Raw genomic sequence first — 22,086 nt, forward strand, 5'->3', positions numbered from 1 at the left:
ACACGAACAATACTGCCACGAACATTCGCGCACGAGCTTTCATGTGAACACGTGTGTTCATTTCCGTGGAACTGCTGTATCATATGGTAACTCGATGTCTCACCTTTTGAGGAACTGCTGGACAGATTTGCCAAGTGGCCGCATCATCTTCATTTCCCACCAGGAGGCTGAGCTTAGGTTTATGCATAGACATTCTTTCCTCTCCAATTTCTGCCAGGCTGATTTGGTGGACATGTCAGGAAAGGTGGAGGGGGGGGAGTGAGGGGAGCAGCAGGGCAGAAGCAGGGCAAAGAGTCTTCATGGTGCTTGTACCAGAGCCCTGGGGCTCAGTCCTGTCTGCACCCAGCTGGCTGTGTGGCCTCGAGCGAGTCTCCTCCTCTCTTTATGGCTCACTTTCCTTATCTGTAAAATGAAGGCGTCAGACCAGTAGGTCTCAGCTGGGGACATCCGGCAAAGGCTGGAGATATTTTTGGTTGTTACAGTGGACCAGTGATGCTCTGGGTATCTAGTGCATGGAGGTCAGGGGTGCTGCCAAGCATCCTACTATGCCCAGGGCAGCCCCCATAACAAAGAATTGCCTGGCCCCAAATGTCAATAGTGCCAAGGCTGAGAAACCTTGCCTGTATTAGACAGAGATGGCCCTGTAAGGTCCAGTCCTGTCCAGTCACTGGGAAATGCTCTGAGGGCAGTGTGGACTCAGGAGGCATTTTTGAGTGCCCAGGCACTTAGAAGAGAGGCCTCCTGGTCCCACAGGAGTTGCTGCGGCTGCTGTATCTGTGTGAGCTCACTGGCTTTCCCACTCTGATCCCATCTAGGTGTGGTACCCAGGATGGGTGAATTGCATGCCTGGCTTGGTAGATGAACAGACTACCTTGTGAAGTAGTGAGTTCATCGTTAGTGGAGGCATCCAAGAGGAAGCTCCGTGGTCACCTGTCAGGGAGGTGCAGGAGGTGACCTGCCTTTGGTCTGGGGCTGCCCCTGGGCGAGGCTCAGGCTCCTGCAGGCGGGAGGTAAGGCTGTGGCTCCCTGCCCGGCGAGAGAGTGCCCCGCGCCGAGAAGAGCTCTTGGCTTCCCCACCTGCCGGTCCGCGGGCGGGCGGGCGGGAGCCGGGAGCGCCCTCCTCCCCACGCGACTCTCCGCCTTGTGGGAGACTTGTCCCTAAGTTTCCCTCCCGGCGCTCCGGGAGCCGCCCGGGCCGCAGCCCCAACGCGAGAAGGCGCCGCCCGCGCCGGGCGCCCACCATCCCCCGCCGCCCGCCGCCAGGCCCGGCCCCGGGGGCGCGGCCGCCGGGCTTCCGTGTGCCCCAGGGGGGCTCCGGCCGTTCGCCGCCGCCGCCGCCAGGCTTCTGACAAAAACCCCTTGACCACCAAGGCCAGCCTCTTCCTGAAAGCCCCGCTCGCTCCGATACAGGAAGTGGAAGCGAGCAAGCGCCTCAGAGCGGCGGCGGCGGCGGCGGCGGCTTCCCACTCGGCGCGGGGCTGGCGGCGGCGCCCGGCCGGGCCCTTCCCGAGGGCCAGCGCCAGGGCCATGCGGGCGCCCGGGGCACGGCGGCCCGCGCCGCCTGGCGCCTGAGCCCCTCCGCCCACCGTCCCGGAGCTGCCGGCGGCATGATCCGACGGGCCGGGGCGCCCACGCGCGCGGACTCCGCGGGGTAAGTGCGGGCCGGTCGTCCCTCCGCTTCCCCGCCCCCGGGAGTGCTCGGAGCTCCGGGAGCGGCCCCGGCCGCCCGGCCTCGGGGCGTCGGGTGAGACCGAGCGCCTCCCCAAGGCCGGACTCCGGTGCTGCGCGGAGCGGGGCCGGGCTGCTGGCTGCAGGACCCGGGGACTTGGCTAAACTTTGAAGCCCAGACGTCACTGCTCGCTGGAAAACCAGCCGGCACGTTCGGCGGCTAGGCGGCCAGGCGGGCGGGTGCTAGAAGGGCGTCTCTACCTGTCACAGCCGGCGTCGAGGGGCTGTGGACGCGGCCCCCTCCCCAGGCTCCTGTGCCGCCTGAACTGCTTGCAGAAGCAGTCGCTCGGGGTCCGGATCCCGCCAGCCTCCGGCACCCGCCGCTCCGCCTGCGTCCCGGCGCGCGCGTCCTGGGACGCTGACGCCCATCCGGGCGTGGGGTGGGGGGTCGGGGTCCCGCCGCGCCGCAGCTGACCGCCTATACCGCGGACCCACTGGGATCCCCTCCCCTGTCCCTCAGGCGGGCCCGGGGACGGTGACCTTTGGACCGGCCTTTGTCGAGCCTGGTGGTTGGGGAGGGTCCGGGGCGCACGGGCCGCGCGGGGGTCTGTGGGATCCCGGGGCGGGGGGCAGTGCACACAGCTTGGCGTGCGTGAAGCCGAACTTGTTTGCGAACTGGCTTTCAGGAGGGGTCTCTAGTGCCTCGTTTGAGGTCCCCTACCTCCACCTAAGAACCTCAAATTGCTTCTGAACGTTGCTCAGGACTGCCCTTCGGGGAGAAGGTTCCCCCGCCCAGCCCAGCGGGCGTCTTGGGAAACTTTAGGGGGTTGAAGAGGCTCCAATTCCGGAGGCAGTTTCTTGGGAAAGCCTCTTAGAACCTTCTGGGTGCCAAGGTTTGTGGGCGCCCTCCTGGGGCTGCCATTCCTGGCTTTTCGGTCAAAAAATCCCGGGCCTACTTCTTGTTGGATACCCAGCTGCTGCCCGGCCTAGCTCCATAATCTCAGCTCCCAGGGCCTCAGTTCTCCACTGTGTAAACCAAGAGGAATGGGCAGATCCTGTGCCGTCCTGGATGGGAGCAGCCGGAGGTGACTGGTTCCCATTCTGGTGGGAGGGGTGGCATGGAGGGGCCCTTAAACTCTTCTGCATCTGAATGCCTCCCTCCTCCCTCTTCTCCCATCTGCCCCTCCCCGGAAATTCTGCCTGGATGCTTTCCCTTGGAAGTGATCTCTGCAAAGACAAATGTCATCCGGTGGGACGAATTGGAAATTATGTTGGGGAAGGGGCCCCTTAGGGGCAAGTATCCACCACGCCCAGTATTGCAGGGTGGAGCTAGGAGGAGTTTCCCAGGGAGGAAGGCGAGGTGGGGGGCCAGGGTCTTGACCTCTCCAGCTTCCCTTTCCCCACCCCCCCAGGAATGACCTGGCCTCACCCACTTCCTCTTGCCTTTCTTTGTTCACTACTGGGTCATTACTTAAGCTCTCTGTGCCTCAGTTTACTTATCTATAAAATGAGGATAAAAAATAGTAACTGCCCTCACACAGTTGTTTCGAGGATTAAATGAGATAATGCATAGAGTTTTGCACATTGGAGCGCCTGCAAGGCTCATTCTGACGAGTGCCTGACTCTTGATTTTGGCTCAGGTCGTGATCTCAGGGACCCAGGATCAAGCCCTGGGTCAGTCTTGCCTGGGGCTCCCTGCTGAGCGGGAAGTCTGCTCTTCCCCCCACTTGTGCATCTCTTGCTCTCTCTCTCTAAAAATAAATCTTAAAAAAAAAAAGTTTTGCACGTTTGCCTATAAGCTCTTTTAATAGTTATTTTTGATAATAGTAGTTTTCTCTGTTTACCAGCTGTTTAGCCTTGGACAAGACACCTGGCCTTTGCCTCATCTGTAAATAAGGGATAATAATAACACCCACTTCATGGGATTGTTACGAGGTTTGGTTGAGTTAATATTTAAGCAGCTGCCTCTGGGCAGCTAAGGGTTAACACACCAGCTCAGGCCTGCTTAGAACAGTGCTGGCACATTCTAAGGAATATCGGTTTGTTGCTAAAAACACTTTATTTAAATAGAGGACCTTTTGTGTTGGAAGGGTTCCTACAAGTATCTCACTGAACCTTGGACCTGGTACAGGAATCCCTTTGACAACATTCCTGGAAGGCACTTGCATACCTCCAGGGATGGACAGCCTGCCACTACGGTGGCAGTCCCGACAGGCACGTACCTAAGAAAGGAATTCCTGAACTTGAGTTGCAGTCTGCCTCCCGCTAACTTCTACCATATGAGACCCTGTCCTCCCCTTGGGATCCCGGTCCTTCTTGACTCTCAAGTCCTATAAGGCAGTTCTCAGGGGCACCCCCACGCATCCCTGGTTCCCTGGGCTGCGCCTCCACCTGTGTTCCAGCCCAAATATGACTCCTCACCCCCAGACCACCCCTAGACCCTGCTGACCCACTCAGGGCTGCGATCTGAGTCCTAGGCTGAGGATTCTTCTTTCTGCTTGGCTTCTAAAAGCCCCCTCCTTCTCACTGGCCGGAGCTGATGTTCAGACGGCCAGGAGAATGGCTGCCACCCCCATCCTCCGGGAGCTAGGATGTTGTCACTCGGGTGTCAACCCCCTGGAAGAGGAGTGTGAGGATCTTGGCAAGCAAGCTCTATCTACTTCTTGTTGAAAATGTCAGCTGGGGAGAAAGAAAAGGCAGACAGGCTGCCCAGTATCCTCGGTGCAGACACTTTTCTCCTTCTGTTGGACAAATAGTGTCTGCACTGGGGGGAGGGGGGCAGCATTAAACCAAGCCCCTGCCTGTTTGCAGCTGATGTTCCCAGAAGAAACAGAAAATCAGGGTCAGGGGTATGGGGATCCCAGAGGGGCTGTTCTGGAGCAGGTGGTCAGGGAAGGCTACTCCAAGGAGGTGGCATTTGGGAGAGGCCTGAAGGGAGTCGGGGAGAGTAAGACAAGTCCCTGGGGGATGCTGTTGGCATGTCGGGAACCTCGAGGCCAGGGAACCTGGAGTAGAGTGTGGAAGATGAGGACAGAAGGTGTTCTGGTGGGGTAACGGCTCTGGAGAGTGCTGGGGGCCACAGATAGGGTTGCACAGAGAGGTGAGCTGATTTGGACTGGGGCCCTACTGCAAACAGGCTGTAGGGGGAACAGAGTCAGGGAAACTGCGGGGAAGGAAGCTCTTCGGTAGAGGGAGCGAGGGCTGCAGGCTGGGGGCTGGGCCATGAGGGGAGAAGCTGGAACGACAGGATCTGCTGATGAATTGGAGGTGAGATGGGAGCAGGAGAGGCATTGAGGATGACGCTGGTGAAGCTGTGACCTGCCAAGAGGCCAGGTCCCAAACTGTGCAGGGGTCACTGCGGACGTGGACACTCTGAGCCCACACTTTTCTATGTCTGATAAATTGAGAGTCTGCTTAAGATTTTATTTGAAAAAGGATTCCACTCTTGGATCTAATCCAATCCCCTAATTTGACGGACAAGGGAAAGGAGTCCCAGAAAGAGGAAGTGACTTAGCCAAGGACTAAGGAGCTGGAGGTGGGGCTGGGCCTGGAAATTGGGTCTCCTGAGCCTTGGGCCTGCAATGGGCTGCCTGGGCCAAGCCCCAGGGTTTGGGAGAGCCCTGACTTTGTGCCTCATGCCTGACATAATGCAGGCGTCCTGCCGAACCCATTGAGAGGAGTCCCTCAAGCACTCCAGGCTCTAAGACTGGGGGCTCTTCTGGGCTGGGGCCCACCCAGAGCAGTGATGAATTCAGGGTTCCAGATCCCAGCTCCAGCTCTGCTCACTGACTGGGCTTCCTTGTTTCCTTGCTTTCAGGGGCTAAGGCTCCCAGGGGGTCCTGGCTGGCGCTCAGCTGGGAAACCCACCCCCTTCCAGACCCTAAAAGAGGCTGTGGCCCACAGGCAGCGAAGGGTTACCTGACCAGCTCAGGCTTGCACTTCTGGGCCTTGAGAACCCCCGGTGCACTGGCTGGGAAGCATGTAGGGGGTGGGGGCTCAGGATCTGCTTGGGACAGGGGAGTCTCAGCACATTTGTCCCTGAGGCCCCCCCTTCTCATCTCCCCTACCACTTGACAGGACCTATCCTGGGCCTGGGCCCCTGTGTAGTGATCTTTACTGAGGTTGAAAGCTTTAAAAGCTTCAAACCCTGTGAAGACACCTGCATTTTAATCCAGGACATAGGAAATAAAACACGGAAACCCACCAAAAGTAGGTATGATATTTGAAGGGAAGACCCACCCCGGGCCCCTCACTGTGGTCTCAGGCCTCCCTGGAGCTCCACAGTGCCTCCCAGCCAAGGAGCCAGAGCAGAGGGAAGGAAGGAATGTTGATAGGCAGTCGCAAACTCTGTCCTTCCCGTCCCATCATGGATTCCATCTGTCCCTTGAGTGAGGGTCGTCCCCAGTTCATGCCATCCAGGCAGTGACAAATGAGTGGAACTGTGTAGGCAGCATTGAAGAGGGAGGGGAGACGGGTCTGAGTGAAGTTTAGAGGTGGAAAAGTTTGGGGGGGACTCTTGGTGGGGAGGGTCTACCCCTCAGTTATCAGAACGGGGGAGGTAAGTCTTGGCTGGGAGCCATTGATGGAACGGCCTGGCATAGGAAGGGGGCCCATCCCCTGGGCCTGGGTTACTCTAGGGGTTTGAAGTTCCTGTGTGCCCAGAAAGAGCCCCAACCTGGGGGAAGTGACTCAGAAAAGTCCCAGACTTCCTGTGTGTCCCCAGCTGTCTGCCCCCATTCAGGAGTCACCTTCAGAAGGGAGCGAGGGCCCGGAGTCATCTTGGTCTTGGCAAGTTGGCTTAGAGACAGTGAGTGTCGTGCTGGCGGCCAGCTCTAGAACTTTTGGCTGTGTAACTATTACCCCGAACCTGCCATTTACCCCATGCCCTGGGGGCGTCCAAAACATGCATGTTTTCTTCAACACTGAAGCTAAAGATGAGAATCACGATTTTAATGACTTTTCTTTTTTCTTTTTTCTTTTTTTTTTAAGATTTTATTTATTTATTAGAGAGAGAGAGAACACGCAGGGAGGAGAAGAGGGGGAGGGAGAGAGAATCAGAAGCAGACTCCTCCCTGAGCACAGAGCCTGGCGCAGGGCTTGATCCCACGACCAGGAGATCATGACCTGAGTCAAAACCAAGAGTGGACGCTTAACCGACTGAGCCACCCAGGTGCCCCAATGACTTTTCTAAACTGTAGATCTCCCCTTGATCTTACCCTGCCGCTCCCCACACCCCCACCAAATGAGCCCTTCTGGTGGAATGGGTCTTGCTGCTAGAGACAGAAGACAGCCGTCCGGCCACTGCTGAGGTTTCTCAGACTGAGTGGGGAAAACAACGTGACCCCCTTAACCCCTCATCACCACTGTCCTCCATACACCATTCTAGCCCTGCGTGAAGCCAACGCACAGTTTTACTTTCTCTGTCCTCCCTGACGTAGGACGGTTGCCATAGCCTCCCGCCTTTGCCCACAAAGTTCCTTCCCGCTGGGATGCTGCCACCTCCTCCATGAAGCCTTCCACCCACGCAGCTCTTGGACATTTCTCCTTTTTGAACACCCCAAAACCTTTTTGCGTGCACTACTTATTTACCTAGCAAGACACCGAAACCCCCTTAATGTCACATCTTGTTTAGATTACAAACTTCCAAATCAAAGGGATCCGATCTTTTACTCTCCTATCGTTCTGTCCTGCACACAGCTGGCGCTCCACAAATGCTTGAGGACAATGATATACTGAACAGGATTCTAAAAATTGCCTCGCAGCCCTCTCTTTTGTGTCCGGAAGCGCCTGAACTTCTGGACTATTTGTGAGACAGCACAGACCTCGGGGTGGGACCGGGGACTGGGAGGTCAGGAGCCCATCTCCTCGTCTGCAGCAGGTGGTGACCCCCTGAGGCCACCACACCCCTCCCCCACTCTGGAACAAGAGGGTGGGGACCCTGTGTAGCCCCCAGTCCCTTCATCTTATCCTCCCTAGCTGGGCTGCCCCGATTCTAGCTGTGTTCCTGTGTTTGTCTGGGAGGGAGGGTGGGAGAAGTTGAAGCCAGCTCTGGATCACCAATGGATGATTGGTCCTCAGCAAAAAGAGTGGAGTTAGCTGGGTGTCTGGGTTCTGGGGGGGCCCAGGCTGGGTCATTGCGTCCCAAGAGCAGGTCTGTGGTCCACTGAGAAACTAGGAAAATAGGGTGCTGGTGGGGGTGGGGGTGGTATGTCTGTGTGTGTATCAGCCGAGATTGCCAGACTGTCTCTTCCTGGGCAGAACTGTCTTTTATTCTGAGATTAGGGTTTGTTTGTTTGTTTGTTTGTTTGTTTGTTTGTTTTTGCCACGTTAAGCCTCCTTTCTATGAAATGGTTTGGTAAATTGATGGTGGTTGTTAGTTTTTCATGTCCTTTTGGCAAAATAGAAGATTGCAGAGGCAGGTCTGAGAAATGCTGCTCTCGTGGTTTCAGTGGGATTGATCCCTTTTGTGTCCCCTTCACCCCACTCCTGCCCCCGCCACACCTGGCGGTCAGACAGTCGATCTCATTGCATCCTCCTTTGCTGATTTGGAAGATGCCTGGGGGCTTACACACTGTGAGACAGTGGTGGGGCTGGTGGATGTCTCTGGGGTCCCGTCCCTGTGGTGAGTTGGGAGGATACTGTAGGAAGCAAGTCTCTAACTCTCTCTGGGCCCCATTTTCCCCGTCTGAGAAATGATCCCAGTGATCTCCAGGTCCCTGCTTGGCCTAACGTTCAGCGATGCCCCGAGTACCGGCCGAAAGGCAGCAGAAGCTGATATCCTAGAGTACTACTGGAACTCGGGGGATTGACGTGCCAGCTGGAGGTGACCTAGCCTTTCTTCCTTCTGACGGCTGGAAGGGCAGCCTGTGGACGAGTCTAGAACATATGGGTACACTTTCAAAGAAACGAAGACCCAGAAAGGAAACTTCTGGGTCGTCACCCTGACCAAGTACCTGGAAGGAAATGCTTTTGCACTGCTGTGGGTTTATTTTTGAAAAGCCATTTTTGAAAACATTGCGTTGGTTTTGGAAGCCCACTTTGGGGCTGGGCTGCTGGTATCCTGGTAGAACTTGCTGGCTGGACGGTGGGTCGGGAAAGTTCTGTTGGAGTGGTGTCTGTGAGTGTGACTGGGGTTGTGAGGTGGCGCCTGCTCTGGCCATTTTGTGTGCGAGCTGGGGAGAGGCTGAGGAGATCACAGGCAGCCTCATGTCACAGAGCTCCTGGTGGGAAGGCTGTCCTGTCAGGGTTTGAAAGGGATGAGGCCCCGAGAGAGGGGGCTCCCTGCTGGGCAGGCTGAGGTTGGAGTGGGGGTGCCCCATATCAGGCCCAGCACTACCCTGAGGTGGCCAGCCTGTCCCTGTGTAGGCGGGGCTGCAGATGACACCGTGTACCCCCCCCCCCCACGCAGTGTTATACAGTGAACCCAGACCCTTCCCTCCTGTCAGCGTGGCCTGGAAGGAGAAAAAAGCGATGGGTGGGTACAGAGGAACTTCCCCTCTGCCTAAGTGTCCACAGGGCAGTGGGAGGGCCTTACTAACTGCGTACCTGCCTGGTTGTGAGCCTCTGCCTCTGATAGAAGAATCTGGAAGCCACCATCATGGCCGCCACTTCCGGCTCGCCCCACCTGCCAATAAGTCCTCTGCTGCCTCAGGCCCATCTCCTGGCCTCGGGGTGGAGCTTGAGGAGGCTGCCCCAGTGGCTTAAACAGCTCTGGTGGTCGAAACTTCTGGTGGTCAGAACCTACTCTGGCAGTCAGCAGAGCTCTTTGCCCCCATCTTGCCAGTAATTCCTGGGAGCGTTCCTACCCCGGTCTGTACTTGTTTGAAAGAACGAACCAGCCTGCTAAGAAGTGTCAGTTCCCTTTTAAAAGAAACGGCCTAGAGAGCGGTTGTGGTCAAGGCCTGTTGCTGCCGTGTGCACTGCGGCAGTGCACACTCAGGCCACATCCTATGGGCTAAGGGCACCAGCCCCAGGGCCAGGACCCCCTGCACCCTCCGTCCTGGTACCAGGCAGAGTGATGGTTCCCCCAGAACCTGGCTCCACCCACAAACCTGGAGCCCAGGGGCGGTAAGAATTCTAGGAGAGGGAGGCCAGGGTGGGGACCTTTGAGCCCAATGGTGAGAGGCTGCCCTAGAGGGGCCCATCCTATGGGGTACATCCCCCCATGAAGGTGGCCCCCATTTCCTCACTGACTCTGGGATCTTTGTCAAAGCCGAGAACTTTTTATCCCCTAGTTAAGAGATGGGACTTCAGCTGTCAACACCACCCCAACTCCTTGACTGACATTTAAGAGGAGATACCAGGGCTGATGAAAAAGCCTGTTTTCTGAAGATGGACAGAGGAGAGAGGGGGATGGAGAGGGACATCCCAGGAGGAGGAAAGGGGACCACAGCAGTAGCAGAGAAGCCTTCTTCCCTACAGGTTGTCCCACGGCTAAATTGTTCCCTGGGTCTGTAAGTGTGCTTTTTCACCCACCTCCGGAGACTAAAGAAATAAAGGACTCTGCATCTGAAATTCACAATCTGATGATCTCTGGCTAAAGGAGCAAGCTATTAAGAAGGAATTCACCATTAATTCTGGTCTGTGGGCACAGTTTTAATCTGTGTGTATATGTTAATCTGTGTGCCTTTCTCCCCAGCCTTCATGTCTCCAGCTTCCTTAATCTCAATCAATGTCAGATGGATACTGTAAATTTCTCTAGGGATATTGCAATTCAAAGCAAGAACTTAGCTTCTACAGATGGCATCTGATGATAGCATTTATTCATTTATTATGCTTGCTTCTTTCTGTTCTTGACATTTTTTGACAGAACATCCATCTAAAATATATTCAGAGATTCTTTTCTCAACTAATATCTTCTTTATCCATCCTCAGCCATCTATCCATCCATTCATCCATCCATACACTCATCCACCCCTCCTCCCATCCATGCACCCATCCTCCCATCCTTCCACCCATCCTCCCATCCTTCCTTCCTTCCATCCACCCATCCATCCATCCATCCATCCATCCATCCATCCATCCATCTATCCACCCATCCTCCCATGCATCCTACCATCCTTATACTCATCCATCCATCCTCCCATTCTCCCATCCAAACACTAGTCCATTCACCCATCCATCTGTCCACCCATTCATTCATCTATCCATCTATCCATTTACCAAACAGTTGTTGAACATCTAGGAGTTTCCAGTTTATCTATTACAGAAAATAAGAGAAATATGCACATAATTAAATCACAGGTCACTATATAAAATCATGCCTGTGTTCTGGTACACCTAAATTACAGTGAGCAGGAAGGACTCTCTGGCAGAGGAGGCATCTGGATTGGGTCTTGAAGGATGAGTAGGATTTTAACAGCTGAAGTCAGGCATATGCAGAGAAGGGCCTCCTAGATAGAAGAAAAGCACAAAGCAGGAAGGTGGGGAAGGACAGGTTGTGTGGGGGAGCCCTCAAGAGCCTCATCTGGGGGTAGGGAGGAAGAGTTCTGTGTGTGATGAACCTAGAAAGGGAGTTGGAGCCCAGATGGCAGCAGGTGGAAGAGTTTGGATTTGACCACGGTGGTGAAGACCACAGGTCTGTTCCCCCGCTTAGAGCGGGGCAGCCCTAGGCAAATCACTGCCCCTGTACCTGCCAGGACACCTTTCTCCTTCTTCTCTGCCATGTGGAGCAAGGAGGATCCCTGCCTCCCAGGGTTGTCGTCACCGTTACGTGAGAGGATGTTGGTTCTTAGCTGTTTGGGCTGAGATTAGTTGAGAGGTGTTACCTGTATGGATATGGGGGGGGTGCACTGTTGATTCCCCCCCAAAGTTTATTATATACCTGAAAAAGGTCACACACGGACACACAAAAATATCGACATTTAAAGCATCAAACATTTTTCTCTCTTTGAAGCTACACCCAGTCTGAGTGCGTGTTTACTTAATTCTGGTCTGTGGGCACAGTTTTAATCTGTGTGTATATGTTAGTCTGTGTGCCTCTTTCTTCACTGAGTGTTTCCTGTACGCATTTTTACATACCGGGCTGTGGACATATGTTACCCACATATCATCTTGGATGGCCTCATCATATTATGACCATTCTAATGGTTGGAGTTGACATGTTAACTTCTTTCTAATCCCCTCTGTTTTGAATGAAGCTCCTGGAAACCTCTGTGGGTCTAAGGTTGGAGGACTGTTTCCTTGAGAAGTATCACCATCCTGGAGTACTTGAATTCAAGGGTATAAAGCTGATCCTGTTGATTGGCCCCTGAATTTTAATTGGGTGAAAATTTTAGCTGAACTCTTCCCGGTTTCCTTGAAGCTATGTGTGGCCATGTGATTAAATTCAAGATGGTGACATTTAAATGGGGAGTATAATTTGTTTGGAGATGTCCTTAAAGAGAAGGGGGGCATGGCTTTCTGTCCGTTCCTCTTTCCTGTTGGCTGGATTGCAGATGTGATGGTTGGAATTGAAGCAGCCATCTTGGACTCTTTGGTGAATTTGAGAATGGAGGTTCCTAGACATGTTGGAGCATCATCCCAACCCTGGACTACTTACTTGGACTTTTATATGACAGAGGAATACATACCTATCTTATTTAAATCACTGTTCTTTTAGATTTTCAGACACAGACAAACTTAATCCTAACATAAAAAGTTTTCTCTCTTGTCACATAGTACCAGATTGTGTCAACAGTAATAATGCTGCTTTGCAGGGCTGCCTGAAGGTCTTCGTTCCTAATGGAGGTTGGAAGGAGGAAGAGGAGGAGAGAGAAAAGGCAGTTTTGTGTCGACCAAGGCTCTTATTTCAAAGACTAGATTGCAAACACTTTCTTCATCTTGGGTGTTCGTGAGTTTTAGATTTCACCAGAAGCTGCAGACTTATTACTCTGGTTTGAGTTCTGACTCCCAAATTCTGGGCTTTGATGGGGTTAAATATTGCTGAGCAACAGTGTCTCTTCTTTCAGCCTCAGTTTCCCCACTCTGCCGTAGAGAACTCTCAAAGGTTAACCCTCCCTGTGCTGACCTTCTGCAGCTCCTTCTCAGATAGAGCCTTCTGTCACCCCAGCACCAGAAAGGCCAGGTCCAGTCTGAGCAGTGCCTGTGTCCTTGCTGGCTGCCACCATCCATCCATCCATCTATCCATCCACCACCTCTTTTTTTTTTTTTTTTCAAGATTTATTTATTTACTGTAGAGAGAGTGTGTGTGTGTGTGTGTATAAGCAAGGGGAGGGGCAGAGGGAGAGGGAGACAAGCAGATTCCCCACTGGGCAGGGAGCTGACTCAGGGCTCAATCCCAGCACCCTGAGATCATGACCTGAGCCGATATCAAGAGTCAAACATTTAACCAACTGAGCCACCCAGGCATGCCCCCCGCCTTTTTTTTAAGTAGGCTCCACACCCAGCCTAAATGGAGCCCAACACGGGGCTTGAACTCACAACGCTGAGATCAAGACCTGAGCTGAGATCAAGAGTCGGACACCGCCCAGGCGCCCCACTCACTGCCTCTTTATTGGGCACTTGCTGGGCGACAGGACAGGTTTGTGCTGAACACTAGCCCCTGGAGGTCTTGAGTAATCACCTTACCTCTCTGCCTGGGCTCGGGAAAGATTGTCCTGAAGTGGCCGGGTTTGGCTTCCCCTCCCGAGGATAGCACGGGCTTATTCGGAGCCTGTAAGAGCTTGCTCTGAGCTGCCCTGCATGGCCCAGGATCGCCCCCTGGGCATGAGGAGGCCCTCAGGGCTGCGTCTGGGAGCTCCTGCGTGTGGCCTGGGATTGAGTGGGGTGGGCTGCCTTGACAGGCTGAGCAAGTGTCCCTGGAAGGGGTTTGAAAGACAGTCAGGGGTCTTCTTTTTACAGGCCAAAGCTGCCCGCATCCCTGGCCCGCATCATCAGATGTCAGGGCTCGGTGTTGCTCTGGGGAACACCCAATCCATCCCCTACTTACAGATGAGTCTGTGGCCCAGAGAGGGGAAGTGATTGTCCTGATGTCTCACAGCTGGACCCAGGCTCTTTCCAAGGCTCTGTGAAGGTGCCTAGGCCATTCTTTTGCCTGAGGCATTGGAGATGGGGGTGGGGTGGGGGTGGCTGGCACATCAGTCTTCACTGGCTGCCTCTCCCTTCAGCCTCTGGAAAATGTGAGCTCTTTCCTGCCTCAGAGACTAAGCACACAGGCCCCACCTCCACCCCCTGCAAAACGCCTTCTGGGCTGTCTAGCTTCCAGGGCTGTTATATACAGTTGTGCAGGCTGTTCACTGCACAGGGACACCTGGCTGAGAGAGAAAACAGTGGGGGCTAAAATTTCATTTTCTTGCCAAGCCATGTATGATGATGTCAAGCGGTGGAGGGTGAGAGGATTGCCTGCATTCATGGGGAGGAAGGGCACCTCGTTCTAATGTACACAGAGGAACCGCACAGGCTAGCAGGGACCCCGGACAGCAGTAGACCCATCACCACCCTCGAAGCCTTGCTCCTTGTGCCCGTCACAGTATATTCTCTGTCTGTGGCCCCAGTAGACCGTAAGCTCCCCAGGGCAGAAAGAGGGACTCATCTTGGCATGTGTCATTGCCGGCCCAGCGTGCTGAGCAAGAGCTGTGAGGGCTGGGGGGGAGTGTCCAGCTCAGGGCTTGGGAAATGTTTGTCGAGTGAATATATGGCATGTTAATGCCAAGGAGAGGGGTGAGGGGAGGTTACCGGGACAGAAGGCATCTGGGAGAAGGAAGGGGGCCACTGGGAGGCCTGCAGCTTAGGGGGGTGGGGAACCAGTAGAATAAGGGGGTGATTGGACAAGCTGTGGGGGCCCCCCTGGGTGGGAGGCCCTAAGAGCAGAGGCTGTGGCTGGAGAAACCAGAGGCCCACAGGCACACCTGGCTTAGCCCCGGCCTCATTTCTGCAGGGCCAGGGCCAGGGCTGCGCTGGGCCCTTTGACTCCCACCCAGCACAGTGTCCTGGGGCACGGTGCCGGTCCAGCCGTGACCCGAGGGTTCATCCTTGCCTCAAGGACCCTCTGTCTTGTGGGGACACGGGAGTGACATGCAGTGCTGTGCCTACAGGATGCGGGATGGCCGCCTGGAGTGCTGGGGTCCCCGCTGGCTGAGGGGTGTCTGCTCAGACAAGGGGGTGTCTGGGAGAGCTTTCCTGGGGAAGGCAGAGCCAAGCTGAGTGATGTCTGGGAGTTTCTCAGGTGGGGAGCCAGTATGGCCATGTTGGGGGTTGCTGCGGGCTCAGTGTGCCTGCCCTTTGCACTCTGCACGGATGGAGGATGGGGTGTGCAGGAGAGGGGACCAGACAGCAGGAGCTCTCAGGCTGTATCCTGAAGGCCATGGAGAGGGAGACGGGTATGCTCCCCATTTTAAAAACTGAGCCCTGAATTCATTTCCTAGGGCTGCTGTCACAAAGTGGCACAAACTAGGGGGGGGTTAAAGCAAGAGAAATTCATCCTCTCACAGTTCTGGAGGCCAGGAGTCCAAAATCAAGGTGGCAGCAGGGCCACGCTCCCCCTGAGACTGGGTAGACCCCTTCTTGCTCTTCCCAGCTTCCAGGGGCCCTGGGCAGTCCCGTGGAGTCCCCGGGCTTGTCAGCTGCGCCCCAGCCTCTGCTTCCTGGTGTCACGGCCATCTGCTCCCTGTGTGTCTGTCTCTGTCTAGTCTCTTCTTACAAGGAGACCGGTCCTACTGGACTCGGGCCCGTCCTGCTCCAGGATGACCTCATCTCAACTCATTGCATCTCCAAAAACCTTCTTTCCAAATAAGGTCACATGAGGAGGTGCTGGCAGTTAGGACTTCAGCATATCTTTTGGGGGGACACAGTTCAACCCGTAACAAACTAAAATTAACATACGGTAAAATTCACCTTCTTTTGTGTTCATTTCCATACACTTGGGCACACGTAGATGGTTGTGTCACTGCCACCACAACCAAGACACGGAGCGGGCTGTCACTTCCCAAAATTCCTCTGCGCCCTTTTATAGTCAGCCTGCCACTCCTCCATCCCCCCATCCTGGCAGTCACTCATTTCTTCTGGGTCGTTTTCGAGAACGTCCTATATACGCTGCCCGTGAGTCTGGCTTCTTTCACTTAACTGAATGCATCTGCGATCCGGCCGTGGCTGCGTCTCAGCACTGTGTTCATTTGTATTGATGAGAGGACCTCGTTGTTGTGGACGCGTCACCGCTGGTTTATCCGTTCACCCACGGCAGCACATTGGGGTCGATCCAGTTTTTGGCAGTTACACATGAAGCCGCTGCCGACATTTGCGTAAAGGGTATAGGTTCTGGGTAGGGAGCTCCATGGGCCCACTTGCCTTCAGGCTGCCGTGTGAAGAAGGACGTGGGGTGGGGGAACAGCACGTGGGGAGACCAAAAGAAGGCCACAGCAGGGGTCTAGGTGAGCAGCGATGGTGGCCTGGCCTCACATCTTGGCAGCGGGGGCGGGGCGAAGTGGGCCCACTGGACAGTAGAATGCCCGGGGCCTGGGGGTGGCCAGGGTGGGCGCCACGCCAGCGTGGAGGCCCACGCTCCACCTCCCCAAGAGAGGCTGGCTGTTGGAGCTCAGTGTGACCGTCTGGACCCGAGGAGCTGACGGGCGGAACGCTACAGTGTACCGGGTGGGGGTGTGGACCCGGGAGCAAACTGTCCGGATTCAAGTTCTCCTCTCCTCCTGTTTCCTCAGCTGTACAACAGGGATACTAATAGTCCCCGATTCACAGAGCCGTTGTATTCTGTGAGTTATTAACTGTAAGGAGCTTGAACCGAGTCTGACACATAGTAGGTGTTCAAGAAACCTCAACCATGGTCACTGGCCTTCTGCAGGGCCTCCACTCCACACGCTCTTGCCTGCTTCACTCATCCCTTTGGCAACAAGCCAGTCTGTGGTGCCTCTTGTGGCTCTGTGGGGCCGTGGGTGACACCGTCTTCTGGGCCCTGTCCCAGGTCTGCCCCGACTTGCTGGGAGAACTTGAGGGGCCTCCTTTACCTCTCTGGTCATTGTTGCCTCTACTCACGCTGTGCAGCGGTACAGAGCCCCACTGTGTGCCAGGCTCTGTGAATGGCATGCGGCATGGTGGCCACACACAGTAGGAACTTCATAAAAACACGCAGGTGAGGGGCGCCTGGGAGGCTCAATCGGTTAAGCGTCTGACTCTTGATTTCAGCTCAGGTCATGATCTCAGGGTCCTGGGATCGAGCCCTGTGCAGAGCCCAACACAGGGCGTGGAGTCTGCTTAAGGTTCTCTCTCTCTCTCTGCCCCTCCCCCCTTCCCTCTCTTTAATTAAAAAAAAAAAAAAAAAAAAGACGTGCAGGTGACCTGCTCAGTCTGTGCGGATGCCCAAGTGAGTGACTTTCGGGGCACCCCCAGCTTGGGGGCTGGCAGAGGCTCTCCTGTAGTTGCCACAAATCTCATCCTCCTGTTTTCCTCCCAAATCCACCGTCCCCCTCCAACAAGAACTGACCGAGCTGTCCCCCCAGCAGCCGCAGCAGCTCCCCAGTTGGAGGTGAGCGAGTGCCTGGCTTGGGCTCCACAGGGAGATGTGTGGTGGGTCCTTGGTCAGATGCCGCAGCTGCTCCCAAGGTCTGTTGGAGAGCCTTGCTCGGAGACCAGGGTTCATGTCCAGGTCATGATTGGTGCCGGCCTAACGAGGGAATGTTTGCAGTCAACCCTCAGGACTCTCAGATTCCCTATTTGCACATTCTCCGTAACCCCTGAATCGTAGCAGCTCAGAAGTCATTTGCAAACATGCTCAGAATGGTAAAAAACTGGGATCCTCTGACACGCACGTTCCCACCTGAGGCCAGATAAAGCGAGACGCTGCCTTCTTGTTTATTACCCTTCAAACGAGGGTCCTTGTCGTTGTCTGTTGAGTGCCATGGTTTTCACATTTTTTGTGCATTTTGTTGGTGATTTTGCTGTTTACAATGTCCCCCGACCACAGAGCTGAAGTGCTTCCTAGCGCTCCTAGATGCAGGAACACTGTGATGGCCTTGCAAGAAGAGGCGTGTACTCCAGAAGCTTCATTCAGGCGAGGTAGATGCACTGTTGGCTGTGAGTTCAGCATTCATGCATCGAGAATATATATTAAGTAAAGTGTCTTTAAAAAGAAAGGCACATAAGGAAGGTTATGTATTGATCAGTTGACGAAAGTGTTGTGACCAGCGGCTCACAGGAACCTCACCTAACCCTGTGTTTCCCCTGGACGGAGTGGTTCAGTATTCGCTAACTCAGTGTTCACGGTGACTTTACAGAACATAGCAACCACAAAAAATGAGAACCGATTATATCTACATCGTGTAGGTAAATTGGCCCCAAGTCGCTCCCCTGCGCCGTCTGCACTTCCGCTGCTGAGCAGCTCATTCCTCTGGATTAACAAGTGCCCTGTTCATGTATGGTCTCTTCTTCAAACGCACAAGTCCTTAGGATAGGCACTATCCTCCTGGCCCCGAGCCTCGGTCCTCTCCCCTCCAGGGAAATTCAAGACCCGAGATTTCCAAGAAGGGGAGTGGTCAGTGCTAGTATTTCACATTCTGTGGTTCTAATAGAAGAATCTTTGCGGGGGCGCCTGGGTGGCTCGGTCAGTTGGGCATCTGACTCTTGGTGTCTGCTCAGGTCATGATCTCAGGGTTGTAAGATCGAATCCCATGTTGGGCTCCGCGCTTAGTGGGGAGTCTGCTAGAGATTCTCTCGCTTTCCCTCTGCCCCTCCCCCCACTCATGCATGCATGCTCTCTCTCTCTCTCTCTCTCTCTCTCTCTTAAATAAATCAGTCTTGAAAAAAAGAATCTTTGCAGGGAGCAGCATACCAATCAAGGCAAATAAAAAACGAGGATTCTTGGCATTCATAGGTCTGTCCCTAATAATTACATCAGTTATGTCTGGAGGGTTTACATCAGGCCCCTTTGCTGACAGCTTTTTTCGAGTTCATTATCACAGCCCCAGGAGGCTGGGGTTACAGTGCCCAGTTTACCAGTGACTCGATCAGAGCTCTCAGCAGTCAGTGGGAGAGCCCGGACCTGGATCCAGCGTTGTCTGAGTCCAGAGCCACTGTCCTGAGCCCCCAAACTCCCTGCATCCCAAGGTCCAAGGTCCTTGCTGCCTCTCCTAGAGCCAGGTGTGCCTGGAAGGAATGCTGTGGACCCTCCCCAGCCTTCTGAGGTTACCTTCTGCGGGGGAAACCTCCTCGCCCCCTCCCTGATTTGGCCCTATCTGGATGGGGGAGCTGAAGAACCTGCAAGGTGCGGAAAGGTACACCTGGTCCCACCTGCTAGTGTCTCCCTTGTCATCCTTTGGCCAAGTCCCACCCTGGAACCCCTGGCCCGGGAGTCACGGGGAGACGGTCTAACCTGGGTAGGTTGGAGTGTGCCGTCAGGCCTCAGGATGGCTCCCTCTGGCTCCTTACTCTGTGCACCCCAGTGCCTCCCCACAGCCCCCGAAGTTAATGAACCAGCGTCCTTGGCTTCCTCCAGCCTCCCACTCTGGAAAACTCCGCGGTAGTGACTTCCCTTATGCTAAGGTGTCGGGGATTGTGCCCACTGTGAAGTCTGCCGAGGACAGGTGGGCGTCACTGGCTGCAGGGAGCAAAAACCTAAACAAGATGCGGCCGAAGGGTGGGATTTCAGGCAGGGAGTGGGGCATCCCGTTTGTGTTTCAGGGTAGGGCCGGGCCCAGGAGGTGGCAGCTGCCAAGAGGCACCAGGACTAGTGAGGCTGGCTTGTTCACATGACTCGCTTACCCCCGGTAGAGGAAATGTGGTCACAACAACTGTTGGGTGGGTTGCAGGGTGACTCAGTGTCACCAGGGGTGGAAGGAACGTGAGGCTGCAGTAGTTTCCTGCAAGGTGCTGTCAGGGCCCGACGTCCGCAGCCTGCAGCCTCGCCCCGCTCTGCCACTGTCCGAGGGGAGGCGAGCCTCGGGCATCAGCACTGCATTTGGCCCTGGAGCCCTGGGTTGGCGCCATGCCTGACCCCACCTCCAGTTTAGAAGTGGGGTTCACTTTGTCGAAGCTCGTCCCACAACCTGTGGTCGCGGTTCACCCTTCCAGCAAGCCCCTGAAGTAGTGTGGGGGGGGGTATTCTTCCACTTATTTCACGACTGAGAGAACCGAGGCCCAGAGAAGGAGGGAGACTTGTCCAGGGACACACAGCAAGCCCATAGGAGAGGCTAGAATAGACCCGGGCGCCCTTTTCCCGGCAGAGCATTTTCTGCACCACTCAGCTGTCCAGGATGAGTAATGTCACCGACGACCATTTATTGAGCCCTTGTTAAACTCTGGATAAGGTAAGCTATCTTGTCCTCCCAATGCCTTGTAGGGTCAGTGCTGCTCTCAATCTCGTTTTACCGACATTGGAAGGCCAGGCACAGAGTGGAATTTGGTCAGGCCCCCAGAAGCTCAGGGCAGGGAAAGGAGAAATCCCAGCAGAGATCCAGCAGGAGGAGGGGCCTGAGGGCACAGAGGCCCCTTGTCTCTCCTTCTGGGGTGAGTCATGTCCACCATGGGCTGCTGCTCTCCCCCCTTGCCTCTCCCTCCCCGGCCCCAGTGTCAGGTGGGGGAAGGGAGCACCGCACTCTCCTTCCTTTTTCCCCCAGATAATGGGGAACCACTGAGTAAGCAAGAGGCAGGGCCAGAGGCCAGGGTCATGGTGGGGCACATGGGCCACCACGTGTTGTGGGTGCTCATGGAGGTAAGGAGGTTGGCAGGGGCAAAGGACACACTTTCCCAGAGCTGTTTTCTGAGCCGGGTCCGCCCTTGGGAAGGACAAGGCAGCAGAAAGGTGGGTAAGGACTCTGGGAACTTTGTAGAAGTTCGGGGAAGGGGTGGTGGGCTGGGATCTGTGAGCAAAGCCAGACCTGCAGCCAGCCCCCTAGAGAAGGGTCCTTAAACACTGGAACAGGTGACCAAGAGCAGAATCCTCCCCTTGAAGAGCTTTCTAAACAGAATAATGGCGAATGGTAATAATGTGCGTGTAATTTTTGACATGCATATAATTTTCCTGTTTATCTTCTTTCTTTCTTCTTTCTAATTAAAAACAAATCCCCCACGCAGTACACGGATTCACACACACTGAAAAGATTTAAACCGTGGAAGAGTCTAGACCTGTGTTGTCTAGTACACGAGCCACTAGCCACATGGAGCTGTTTTACAAATTAAATTAATTAAAATGAAGGAACAGGGGCGTCTGGGTGGTGCAGTCGGTTGGGCATCCGACTCTTGGTTTCAGCTCAGGCCATGATCTCAGGGTTGTGAGATCGAGCCCCATGTCAAGCTCTGTGCTCAGCGTGGAGTCAGCTTGGGACTCCCTCTCCTTCTCTCTCTGCCCCTCCCCCAGTGTCCCCCCCCCAAATAGATAAATAAATCTTTTTAAAAATAATTTAAAAAATATAAAATGAAGTAACAGTCTTCACCAGCCATACTTCAAGTACCCCATAGCCACAGGCAGCTGATTGGGACCACACTGGACAGGGCAGTCATAGAACATTTCCGTCATCATCCACCGTTCTTTCGCACAGCACTGACCACACCGGAAGCTGGGAAAACTCTCCTGCCTGGAAAATCATTTTTGGAATTGGGTTGGTTCCTTTGAATCTGTTTTGAGTTCCGTATGTCTGGGTATCCACCTTTCCTCCCACAAAATTCCATCTGGCCTGCCCAGCTACTTGGCCCTGTGGGTATGAGGGTGGTATCTCCCATGTTTTCCAGATGAGAGGAAGGTAAGAGGGCGACAGGTATGGGGAGGGTGGGGTCAGGTCTGTCCCTAGGAACAGAAGCCCTTCCCCTTGGTTTGTCCCGGGTGGCTGAGGTGCGGCCAGGCCAGGGGACGCGGTGATCTGTCCGAGTCCCCACGCATAGTGCCATGTTGTCTGTGACAGGGAGATGCAGCTGAGCAGATGGTCGTAGGGAAGACTCGCCCCTGGGCATCCATTCCTCCATTGTTATTATGCCCCTGAAGTGTTTGCTTATTGTTTTCTGATTTTTGTAAGAGAGTACAGACAAGGGTAAAGAAGGAGGAAGAAGTCACTTAATCTCGGGATTAGCAACCACTGTTGGACCAGTTTATACTCCCACGGACAGAGCAGGAGGGCCCTGGCTCTCCCGCGTCCTCCGGGGCCCTCGGTAATGCAGGTCTTCTTCGTGACAGCCGTTCTTGGGGGGCTCTTGGAGTTGTCATGCCAGAGTCCTAGAATCTTCGTGCTGTTGAGAAGCTTCACGCACTTGTCGGCCATTGGGAAATCCTCTGGGTGAAGTTCAAGCGTCTTGCTCGTTTTTCTATTTGCTTCTGCTTGTCTCATGTCTTCTTTATTGATATACGGAAGGTCTGTGCTTCGGCTGAGTATCAGCCTCTTGTTGGTTATGCGAGTTACCAGGATCTTCTCCCGCTGAGGGCTCGACTTTGCTCTCTTAATGGCGTCTTGATGAACAGAAAGTCTTCATTTTAATGCAGTCACATGT

At 54.7% G+C, this 22,086-nt stretch overlaps 1 protein-coding gene across 2 annotated transcripts in view; it reads left to right on the forward strand.

Annotated features, from left to right (window-relative positions):
* The first annotated feature begins 1,204 nt into the window (after nucleotides 1-1,204).
* The window catches only part of RIN3 (Ras and Rab interactor 3), a 114,491-nt gene continuing 93,609 nt past the window's right edge, over nucleotides 1,205-22,086 (forward strand). Inside the window, exon 1 of one of the 2 annotated variants that reach the window (XM_087856193.1) lies at nucleotides 1,205-1,651. In XM_087856193.1, the coding sequence (XP_087712319.1) occupies nucleotides 1,608-1,651 (44 nt within the window). In that variant the 5' untranslated portion in view covers nucleotides 1,205-1,607. The remainder of the gene's footprint in view (nucleotides 1,652-22,086) is intronic. The other variant, XM_087856192.1, reaches the window with a different exon arrangement.

The sequence above is a fragment of the Ursus americanus genome, chromosome 26 (genome assembly GCF_024610735.1).
Source record: "Ursus americanus isolate L20-20 chromosome 26, mUrsAme1.1.p, whole genome shotgun sequence".
NCBI lineage: Eukaryota > Metazoa > Chordata > Mammalia > Carnivora > Ursidae > Ursus > Ursus americanus.